The 12,537-nt window shown below is 35.1% G+C and overlaps 1 protein-coding gene across 1 annotated transcript in view; it reads left to right on the plus strand.

The window, feature by feature from the left end:
• LOC142354304 (angiotensin-converting enzyme-related protein-like) overlaps nt 1–12,514 on the plus strand; it is a 361,020-nt gene extending 348,506 nt beyond the window's left edge. The window contains exons 6-8 of the mRNA XM_075406567.1: nt 3,367–3,635; nt 7,154–7,423; nt 12,245–12,514. Coding sequence (XP_075262682.1) covers nt 3,367–3,635; nt 7,154–7,423; nt 12,245–12,370 — 665 coding nt within the window. The 3' untranslated portion in view covers nt 12,371–12,514. The remainder of the gene's footprint in view (nt 1–3,366; nt 3,636–7,153; nt 7,424–12,244) is intronic.
• The last annotated feature ends 23 nt before the right edge of the window (nt 12,515–12,537 follow it).

Below are 12,537 nucleotides of genomic sequence, written 5' to 3' on the forward strand. Positions count from 1 at the left end.
CAGTAGGGTTGAAGTGTGGGAAACCTTTATATTAAACTTAACCGTAGCTTTGCTAAAATTACTAAACGGCAGGAAATAGTTCCATAAAAGTTTGTTTTGTCCTCTAAACTTTCTAGAGAGACCAATTTCGGAAAAATGCACCTAAAATTACCAGGCAAACTTCAGTTCGACGGACAGGGTTTTGAAGCAGTGCTTATGTTGGAAAATGGAATTGGTTCGAATAAAGAAGAATAACAATCTGATTCTGAAAGACTTTAAATAAATGGAAGCTAAACGAGGACCATATGTCGTTTCCGGTTCTATATACGCGTAATCCAGTTTTCCAGAGATCTACTTTATGATAGAATAATAGTTTTTGATTTAATATATAGGGAAGACTTATTGCATTCAAGTTGATCCACTTTAAAACCACTGCGTTTCCTAATGTTATGATTTAAAGAAATTGAAGTCATTTTAGACAGTTTTTCTGAAACTTCAGGATTGATATTCAATTTAGACAACCCAAATGTCTCCCAAATTACTTGTTCGATCTAGAAACATCAGTAGAGCTGAAGAATGGGAAACCTTTATATTAAACTTAAGCGTAGCTTTGCTAAACTTAATAAACGGCAGGAAATAGTTCAATAAATTTTTGTTTTGCCTTCTATACTTTCTAGAGAGCCCAATTTCGGAAAGATGCACTTAAAAATAACAGGCAAACTTCAGTTCGACGGACAGGGTTTTGAAGCAGTGCTTATGTTGGAAAATGGAATTGGTTCGAATAAAGAAGAATAACAATCTAATTCTGAAAGATTTTAAATAAATGGAAGCTAAACGAGGACCATATGTCGTTTCCGGTTCTATATACGCATAATCCAGTTTTCCAGAGATCTACTTTATGATAGAATAATAGTTTTTGATTTAATATATAGGGAAGAGTGATTGCATTCAAGTTGATCCACTTTAAAACCACTGCGTTTCCTAATGTTATGATTTAAAGAAATTGAAGTCATTTTAGACAGTTTTTCTGAAACTTCAGGATTGATATTCAATTTAGACAACCCAAATGTCTCCCAGTTACTTGTTCGATCTAGAAACATCAGTAGAGCTGAAGAATGGGAAACCTTTATATTAAACTTAAGCGTAGCTTTGCTAAACTTAATAAACGGCAGGAAATAGTTCAATAAATTTTTGTTTTGCCTTCTATACTTTCTAGAGAGCCCAATTTCGGAAAGATGAACTTAAAAATAACAGGCAAACTTCAGTTCGACGGACAGGGTTTTGAAGCAGTGCTTATGTTGGAAAATGGAATTGGTTCGAATAAAGAAGAATAACAATCTGATTCTGAAAGATTTTAAATAAATGGAAGCTAAACGAGGACCATATGTCGTTTCCGGTTCTATATACGCATAATCCAGTTTTCCAGAGATCTACTTTATGATAGAATAATAGTTTTTGATTTAATATATAGGGAAGAGTGATTGCATTCAAGTTGATCCACTTTAAAATCACTGCGTTTCCTAATGTTATGAGTTAAAGAAATTGAAGTCATTTTAAACAGTTTTTCTGAATCTTCAGGATTGATATTTACTTCGGACAACCCAATTGGCTCACAAATTACTAGTTCGATCTAGAAACATCAGTAGGGTTGAAGTGTGGGAAACCTTTATATTAAACTTAACCGTAGCTTTACTAAAATTACTAAACGGCAGGAAATAGTTCCATAAATGTTTGTTTTGTCCTCTAAACTTTCTAGAGAGACCAATTTCGGAAAAATGCAGCTAACATTAACAGGCAAACTTCAGTTCGACTGACAGGGTTTTGAAGCAGTGCTTATGTTGGAAAATGGAATTGGTTCGAATAAAGAAGAATAACAATCTGGTTCTGAAAGACTTTAAATAAATGGAAGCTAAACGAGGACCATATGTCGTTTCCGGTTCTATTTACGCATAATCCAGTTTTCCAGACATCTATTTTATGATAGAATAATAATTTTTGATTTAATATATAGGGAAGAGTGATTTCATTAAAGTTGATCCACTTTAAAATCACTGCGTTTCCTAATGTTATGAGTTAAAGAAATTGAAGTCATTTTAAACAGTTTTTCTGAAACTTCAGGATTGATATTCAATTTAGACAACCCAAATGGCTCCCAAATTATTTGTTCGATCTAGAAACATCAGTAGGGCTGAAAAATGGGAAACCTTTATATTAAACTTAAGCGTAGCTTTGCTAAACTTAATAAACGGCAGGAAATAGTTCCATAAATTTTTGTTTTGCCTTCTATACTTTCTAGAGAGCCCAATTTCGGAAAGATGCACCTAAAATAACCAGGCAAACTTCAGTTCGACGGACAGGGTTTTGAAGCAGTGCTTATGTTGGAAAATGGAATTGGTTCGAATAAAGAAGAATAACAATCTGATTCTGAAAGATTTTAAATAAATGGAAGCTAAATGAGGACCATATGTCGTTACCGGTTTTATATATGTATAATCCAGTTTTCCAGAGATCTTTTTTATGCAGGAATAACTGTTTTTGATTTAATATATAAGGAAGAGTGATTGGATTTAAGTTGATCCACTTTAAAACCACCGCGTTTCCTGTTGTTATGATTTAAAGAAATTAAAGTCGCTTAAAACCATTTTCTGAAACTTAAGGATTGATATAAAATTCAAACAACCCATATGGCTCCCAAATTACTTGTTCGATCTAGAAACATCAGTAGAGCTGAAGAGCGGGAAAATTTGATGCTAAACTTTACCGTAACTTTGCAAAATTTAAAATTGAAACACTTTGAAAAAATGCTGGACACTGCCTAATAAATGTGTTGATGTTTCTCCTAAAGTTTGTATTTGTATTGTGTTTTAGTTTCTGCTAAATTTTTGTTGTTTCACTGCCGAATGCAACGAAAGTTTCTTTCTGGTAACCACACTTGAACTTGTTCAGGTGAAAATTTACCTGAAATTCAGTTCAGGTGTATTTCAGGTGCTTTTACACCTGAATTCACCTGTTCTATTTACCTGAACTTGGTTCAGGTAAATTTACCAGAACTTTTTTTAGTGTGTAAAGAATAATCAAACGGAGGCCAAATCAACTGATTCCGTCAAAAGGCCTTTGAACAGGAGCAAGGGTGATTTAACGGGGTTGGTTGCGTTGTTATATAGAGCATAGGAAGTTTAAAGAAAGTTTTGTGGATTAATGATGTATTTATGCCTAGTAGTAAAACTTATCATGATTTCAACAAAAAAAAAACAGAGTGAAACATGAATGTTTTGAAAATTTGTATTATTTCTCTTTCAGACCCTGTTTCGGAAGAACAGTTTTAGAAGAGTTTCTAATATGTTAATTGTTTTTTCGAAACTTAAAAGTATTGTTTTGTTATTTTAGGCGGAAGCCCAGCGTTCAAAGAAGCAGTGGGTGACACAATTGGGATACTAGCCCAGAGTTTAGAGCACCTTTTAAGCGTAAAACTTTTGGAAGAACCGACAAACCGCTCTATGATTACAATCAACAGACTTATGTCAACAGCTCTCATAAATTTCCCGAGAATCCCTTATATTTATGTGGTTGATCGGTGGATGCTTGATTTCTTCCTGGAGAGAACCAACGACAACGAGCTGAACACATATTGGTGGTACCTTATTAATAAGCATCAGGTTACACAATTACACTTTTTAAATCGTTTTTTCTCGGTAGATACCATATGTTAAAAAGTGGGAGAAACGGGAGCTTGCAAAGATCTTCGGTAAACGAGTGTGTTGAGTGTGTGCAGCAGCTAAGCATGTATGAAATGACGTTAATACGGTGTAAAATGGTGTAAAAGAATGGGACTCGCCTCGTTAACAAGAATGCATAGCGGTCACTGCATGCAATTGACGCAAAAACTGAATTCTTTGATGCACCAAAAATTTTCTGCGATTATCCGTTTTATCGCATTCAGCAACAAACTTGACAAAAACCCCGAACTGACCCGGGTCCAGATTTAGTCGAAAAAATAATGTATGAATTGCGGTGAGTAGCGGTGAAAAAAAATTCACCGCAAAGCGCCAGCATCATTTTGCGATAAATGCGGAGAAAGCGGTAAATTTTTGTAAGATTTGCGGTTTTTAGCGGTGAATTTTTGTAAGATTTGCGGTTTTTAGCGGTGAAATTTTTATTTTCACCGCATTCAACGGATTTCCTACAAATAATAATCTCCCGTACACGGGTTCGAACCTCTAACCTACTTTATGTCAACAACTCCTTATTGCACTGCGCGATCGGTCACTTACTTCAATGACATTTCTTGTGAATTTAAATCAAATTGAATTAAACGCAAATCAGATTTCAATAAATAAAAAAACATAGCAGGACAAGTCCTGACGTACAATTCAAAGAGTTTTCATTGTTTAAACAGAAAAACTAGACCTAAAATGAACTATGAGTGAATTGAGAAAACCATTTTTTAAAAAAATCAGATAAAAAATAAGAAAAAAAAAACAGAAAATCAATGTCAAAATGCCGCATGTGAACAAAAAAAAAACACTAGCGGGAAATTAAAATTTAATTCAACCAACAAAACTAGGCAAAAAATGGGCTGTGAATGGCTCGGGAAAACCATTTAGAAAAAAATCCGATCCAAAAAATCGAAAAAACAGTTAAAATCAGAGTGAAATTACCGCATGTGAACAAAAAACCACTACCAAGAAACCGAATTTTTGTTCAAACAACGTTTGCTCACTCTGCTTTAAAATTAGAGCAAAAAAATTCACGCCGCAAAACCACTCGCATTTTTGCTCCATTTCCTGTTTCGGCGTGACCAAAATCACTACTCCAATTTGACTTCAAAAATCATGAAAATGTGTGAACAGATCTTAAGAAAAAACATAGCCGGAAGAATTCCGGAAACGACTAGAAATAGAAATCTGACTTTTCTCACTAACCAGATGCATCGCCAGCATATTAACACTCGACAGACAGTGTAACCAGTTCACAAAGAAAAGAGTGGAGAACTGGAAACTTGACAAAGGACAAAATCAAAAAATAATATTCTCTAAAAATCCAAACAAAAATCTCTACAAAAAGATAACATGCAGCTTCCCATCTAAGCAGTCATAGAAATCAATTAGTTATATATTTGGCTAGATCAATCGCCCACCTAGTACTTGCAGAGAAACGTTAAACAACAAATTAAAAAAAGAATAAGAAAAACTCTTTAACGAATTAGAGTTTTATATAATTTGTTTGAATGAAAACTGCCCTGCTAAGCCTTCAAGTGCAAATTCAAAGAATGGACACCTACCAAAATGCTCTTTATTGAGAGAAAGTTACCAAAAAAAATATAAAATCGGAATAAATAGGCAAAAAACTTAGAAGAAAGACAAAAAGTGGCCAAAATTTGCTCTCTTTTACCCGATTTTCTTTAACAAAAACAACTCGAAACCAATATCAATCAAAATGAGAGACATTCAAAAGAGCTACAACAACTGACTTCCACTAGAAAACTCCCCAAATGCTATCAAAGCTTTAGGAAGAATAGAAACGACATTAAAAACCAAATTTAACACCAAAAAAAAACGAGAAAAAGTAAGGTGCTTTTAATTTTTTCAAGAAAAAATAAAGCCTAATAAGGTTACTTTGAGCAAATAGAGCAATGAAATGCTTGCGAAATAATTGTCAAGTCATAACCAGCTAAAAAAATGTCTACGATTGAAAAAAAAACGAAAAAGAGCAAAAAATTAAAAAAGTGGTTAAAAAATTCTCTATTTTTCTGTAATTTTTCAGCAAAAAAAAGATTATACCACCAAAATTGTATTCAATTTGTATCCATGATATTCCTTGAGTAACGAGCTTCTATACAAATATCATTTAAAGCAGTAAAACAAAACAGAAGGCCAAAATACATTAAATTTCGTAGAAAAATCAGCAAAACTGATCAAAAACCTCCAAATTTGCATAAAACTCAAATTATCTACTTGAAACTTTCAATTCCTATCAGAACGAACCCAAGTCCAAAACAATATCATAATCGGACCTCATAAACAAGAAAAATTGCAATAAAAACTGATTTTAAAAGCCACACGTGAACAAAAAAATTTCGCTCGCTCAGAGAAAATTTTTTCACACATCAATTTCTCGCTCTCTCAAAAACAGCGGTATGAACAAAAACCACTCTCTTTTCGCTCCGCTCTTCATTTTTGTTCAGCATCAAAATCACTACAAAATTTTTCACGCGTTTCATTTCCCGCTTCAAAATTCACTCCAATAAAATTGATTTAAAAAAAGGACTTCTCCAATACTCCTCTTTGAGTCGTAAAAAAGACAGCGCCCCAATACAATTCAAATTCTTTGAATTGTAAAAATTCTTTGAAATGTAATAAATGCGTTGAAATTTTGTAAGATTTGCGATTCATAGTGTTGAATTCTTTTCTAACGCAATCACCGCATTGAACGCTAAAAATTTCAATTCCTTCATCCTTTCACCGCATTCACCGCAAACCTTACATTTTGTAGCGATTTTTAGCGTTGACAACTCGACCCGGTGAATGACAAAAGTTCTTGGCACGACTAAAAACATCACAGTTTGGGTGCATACGGCCTAAAACACGGCCTAAAAATCGTGCCTACCTCCAAAAATAGGCTACACGGTGGAGTCACGCAACCCGGGTAGACTTTGTGGCTTTTCCTACAGTATTCTACCCATTTTTTTCTAGCGCTCGGAATCGCCTTTGATCAGAGTATGGTGCGTTCGAAACGTCCTCCAATCAGACTATCATGTGCTCGAAACCGCATCTGATAAGACTGAAGTGCGCTCAAGAATACAACTGGTATCAGACTAAAGTGCGCTCCAAACTCCGCCTCAGATTAGTATGCGCTGGAAACTGCTTCTGATGAGCCCGCCCAAACCGAAATGATCACTGATTAGAAAAGTTCCAGGCCAATGTCCAGACTAAAAAGTGACTGAGGCCTTTTTCCTACGATGCAATTCGAGCACACCGGCGTAAGAGTGCGCTCAAAGATGGTGTGATCGGAGGTCACTTCGGTCTGGTCACCTCGACCTGAGAAATGACAATTACATTATATGCTTACAGATTTGTATAACAGTTTCTTTTGTTGCGTATCCCACACTTTAAGGGCCCGTAACACGTGTTAGCTATTATCTGCGGAATTTTAGAGGTAATTTGGGAAATTTTAGGGTTTCTCACCTCCAAATGGGGAAACAAGAGGGGAGGAATATTTTGACATGATGGCAAAAATGCATGTTGCATACATTCAACCTATAGTTGCTAGTTACTTGATTGGAATCGCGCATCAGTTCCAGTTCTTAGAAGCTATTTGCAAAGATTCCGGAGAAACCTTTGAATATCTGGCAGACTGCTACATTGATAACAAACCGAATGCCACTTGGAAGTTCAGAGAAATGATGAGAAAAGGCAAAAGCGTGTACTGGAGAAAACTTCTGAAGGTATGACACTTTCCCTAAAGATTACTCGGGTCACCAATCATACAACTTTCTTTGATTTCGTACTAGGTCATATATAATTCTTAGTAATCATACTAGCTCATATGATTTGTATTATTTCTTTGGTTTCATACAAGGATCGTACCAAGAAATCAATTATGGACAGTATGAAATCATATATGATCTTTGTATGAAATCAAAGAAACTTCAACCCGGGTACGTGAAACTGATCAAAATTGAAGGAAAAATTAGATAATAGCCTAGATCTGGGCTAATCTCTATTTTTCCCTTTGATTTGAGCCACGCAGCTGATGGAAACGTAAATCAAGAGTTTTGAAGAAGTGACTTGGCAGATACATCAAATTCAATCATCACAGATGCCTTTGCAACCATTGAAATATCATACATGGTTTTCTTGGCAACCATACCATACCAAGATCATGCAGGAACTTTTTTCATCCCTAGTTGAGAAATTTTGGGTTAGAAAACGTAAGAAACCGTCGGTATCGTCGGTTTTTCTAGCCAAAAACGACAAAAGCCCTTACGATTTTTTCGTCGGTATCGTCGTCTTTGTTCGGTATCAAACATAAGAAAGACAATTGTTTACCTTTGAAACCGAACTTACCGAATCTGGCTAAACCCAGCATACCGAAGCTTTCTTACGTTCCAGACCGATCATACCGACAACTTGTTACATTTGAAACCGAACATACCGACAACTTCTAACATTTGAAACCGATCATACCGAACAAACCGAACATGCCGAGCAGTTCTTACGTAGAAAACCGAACATACCGAACAATTCTTGCGTCGTTTATGTTCGGTCCTCTCAACTAGGGGTGGCCTCTATGGAACCATGTATGGTTCTTGAATGTGGTTGCCAAGAATGTTCAACCCGGGTTGCTCTTATAAACAATTGGCTCCAAATATGGTACTCTAGAACAGTCCATGGACGCTAAAGAATTGTGTCATTCTATATTTTGCACGTATTTAAAGAGTTTCAAATAAAGTGGAACGGGAATGAATGAGTTTGTATTCAAGGAAAAAGCAGAAGTTCCAAGTTCAACTGAAAACGTACAGCTTAGAGCAAGTGAAAAGGTGGAGATTAAACGGGAGCGAGACGCAAAACCCTTTGCATTTTTTCAGATCCGGCCCCAGCATACTGATTTTATATTTGAGCGCGTACTATAATATTAACAATAATTGTTCCAAAAATTATTGTAATAATTGTTACATAATTGTTGGAACAATAATTTTCCCAAAACTTTGGGCGCTTTCTTTAGTTTTATGCAACGCTGGTCTTCTCTAAAGAAAATTCTATACGCATCCCAAAAAATTCAAGAAGGCTCTTAAAACGCCGTTCTCAACCACCTTCTTGACAATTATTTTTATTTAGCAATATGGATTTTAAGAGTAAATTTGGTACTAAAATTTACTTACTGCTTTTCTACTTTTTCCGTTTGCTGATAAATTCCCAAAGACGTTTTTCGATGTTTAATAGCAGCCCTAGTCGAAGATTTTACTTCCTTTCGTTTTTTTACCAACAGTGCATATTTTACTAAGAGGGCACCAACAGACTTTCTGCTAGATTATATATAAAGTTACAAGGATTGTTCAAGTTGTTTTTTTGGTCAATTTGTCCCTTGTTCTTATAAACTGACAAATTTAATCGTCTTTCAATGGGCTAAAATTTTAACTGCTCGGATTGCTTTTTTTTGTTTTTGCACTTTTTTATAACTGTTTTTGTTGTTCGGTCGCCTAATCTCATAAATAACGGTCCTTTTCTGCTCGCTAATGAGTCGTATTTTCATGTATTTAGCCAATTCTTTCATTTTGTAACTGTTTCAAAGATTGTGACAAAACGCCTTTTAGTAAAAATTGGGGTGATTTTTTTCAAGGTTTTGTCGCGTTTTATAGTTGTTTTTGTTCGGTCAACTACTCATCCTATTACCTGGTGTCCGATATTAGTTGCTCCTCCAATTGAAAACTTTTTGGATTCAGTTTTTTCTGCAAGTTTACAGTGCATTTACTATATTTTACCTGGGACAACAATTGTTGTCAAAAAATTTTGTGAAATCTCAATAGCTGATTTTATTTGCTGTTCCTTTTGTTAATTGGCAACGCTTTTATAATACAGAACAACATTTCTCCGTTAGTTTTGAAAGTAACAATAATAAAAATTAAAATGGAAAAAAAATTTCAAGTAGATAAGGAGCATTACTGTATATACCTAGCTGCAACAAAAACCCATTTTCTTTGATGAGTTTTTTCAATAGTTATTAGTTAATAATTGACTATCAAGGTCAATTATTGCATTGGACACTTAATTGCAAAGAACCGGTTGAGGATTTGTCGAAAAAAATGTAAGAATAGCGGTGAATAGCGCCCGGGTCGAGAATGAATGGTTAACTTGTAATAACTTGCAAGTCGAATGGTTAACTTGTAAGGACTTGCAAAGCGAATGGCTAACTTGTAAGTCTCTTGCAAACTCGTTCCGGTCGAGCACAACTCTTATTGGTTAATTAAAAATAACATTCAGTCATTTACCGTAGAAAGCGTGTGGGAGTTAGTTGCTCTGTTTGGATAAAATAATACAATTCGATCTAAGTAGACAAAGTGTTAACTTTTTGAATTTTATCAATTCAAGAGAGTTCCTTCTGCAATTCCATTAAAAAACTGTAGATCTCAATTAGCTTCTTCATGATCGCTTTTTTTAAAAATGTTCCCTAGGTATTGACTTTGATTGAAATTTCAAACTCATACGTCAGTATTTTCTCAAAATAGTTTAGTGACCCTTAATTTTTATACCCTTTTTTATAATTTAATTCACACTTTTCCAGATTCTATTTTTTCCATACCTCCGTCTACATTCATGTCTTGCAACGTTTTATTTACGGTTTAGTGCGCATGTGTGTGTATGTGTGCGTATGTGCGTGCGTGTGTGTGCATGCGCGTTGTGTGCGCGAATGGTTAACTTGTAAGTCGAATGGATAACTTGCTAGTCGAATGGTTAACATGTAAGAACTTGCAAGGCGAATGGCTAACTTGTAAAATTCTTGAAAATTCGTTCCGGTCGAGCAAAACTCTTATTGTTTAATGAAAAATAACATTCAGTCATTTACCGTAGAAAGCGCGTGGGAGTTAGTTGCTCTGTTTGGATAACATAATACAATTCGATCTAAGTAGACAAATAGTAAAATTTTTGAATTTTATCAATTCAAAAGAGTTCCTTTTGCAATTCCATTAAAAAACTGTAGATCTCAATTAGCTTCCTCATGATCGCTTTTTTAAAAATGTTCCCTAGGTATTGACTTTGATTGAAATTTCAAACTCATACGTCAATATTTTCTCAAAATAGTTTAGTGACCCTTAATTTTTATACCCTTTTTTATAATTTAATTCACACTTTTCCAGATTCTATTTTTTCCAAACCTCCGTTTACATTCATGTCTTGCAACGTTTTATTTACGGTTTAGTGCGTATGTGCGTGCGTGTGTGTGTGCATGCGTGTTGTATGCGCGAATGGTTAACTTGTAAGTCGAATGGATATTTAAATTATGGTTAACTTTTAAGAACTAGCAAGTTTTTGGAAGAAAAACTTGCAAGGCGATGCATCGCCTTGTCAGTTTCTGCCAGAAACTTGCAAGTTCTTACAAGATCCCCTTGTCACCTTAGAGCTTCCGCATCTTTTAGCGATGAATGCAGTGAAAGTAGTTAACTTTTGTAGTATTAGCGATTTTTAGTAGTGAAATTTATTTTCTTCAATTTAACTTAAATTCTTTCGGAGAATAAACTGCCGTACTGAGTTTTGAATCTCCCACTTCTTTCATGTCAACAACTTCTTAAACCACTGCGTCATCATTCACTTACGTCTGTATTATATCTTGGGAATTCTAATCTGATGCAATAAATGACGCGGAAAACAAATGCGTTTGAACTTTTAAGGTTTGAAGTTTTTAGTGGTGATTTTTTTCCCGCTGCTTAACTGGTGAAAAAAATGCATCGCTAACAACGGGAAGCGGTGAAAATAAGAAAATCACCGCTGAAAACCGCAAATCTTACAAATATTCACCTCAAAAAAATTACAGTGATTTTTTGCAGTAAATTGACGTGAGATGTGTTGTACTGTAGGAGTGAATTTTTTCTCACCACTTTCAAAGATGAAACTATAACTTTTTTTACAAAATTTTCTGTGGTTTCGATTTAATTTTAGCGGTTATTTTTTGTCAGATTTGCGATTCATAGTGGTTTATTCCTTTTTTCACCGTATTCACCGTATTCAACGCTAAAAGTAGCAATTGTTACATCTTTTCACCGCCTTCACCGCAAATCCTACTGTTTTTTAGCAATTTTTACCGTTGACACCTGGGCCCGGGAAGCATAATATTGCAAACCAGGTAATACCCTAACTGCTAATTAGAGAAAGTGTTATTTTAAAAGTTCCATTATTACTTATTCGTCTCTAAGCCTGCCATTAATATCTATGAGTTTTATTCATCGATTGAATGAAACATCAAATCATCAACTATAGTCTGTCCCATAAATTTGAACTAATCGAACGTTCGAAAAACGCCAAAACGTGCAATTGAGCATCAATGTGCTCATTTGAACGACAGACAACGTTTGATCCACTAAAGCTTTCCTTAATCAATCTTTTCTCCATGTTTTAAATTTGTACTTTGACCTTTGAACTCTAACCTGTGGCTTTTGAAACGTTCGGTTATCTCAACTTTTGGGGACACGCTTTAAATGGAGCTCAGTGAAAAGACAAAGTTAATAACCACCGGTAACGATGTTGAATTTAATCAAAAAGCTCTGTTTCAGGACTTTACTGGAGACGACTTCCCAAACACGAGGGCCATTTTGGATTATTATAAACCGCTGGAAGAATGGCTGGATCAATTCATAAAAGATAATAATGTGCATGTTGGATGGCCAGGAGATGAGTAGACAGAAAAGATGGAAGTGATGGTAGTGGCAATAATATGGAAAACCGCCCTTCTCTCGATTAATATTGGGATCTATTCCGTTTCGATCCACCCCCACCCCCCGCTTAAGGGGCTTAAATTTCTTCACCTCCCCAAGCTTTCTATTCAGCTATTAACGTGCTATAAACT

The sequence above is a fragment of the Convolutriloba macropyga genome, chromosome 15 (assembly GCF_964194025.1).
Source record: "Convolutriloba macropyga chromosome 15, txConMacr16.3, whole genome shotgun sequence".
NCBI lineage: Eukaryota > Metazoa > Xenacoelomorpha > Acoela > Convolutidae > Convolutriloba > Convolutriloba macropyga.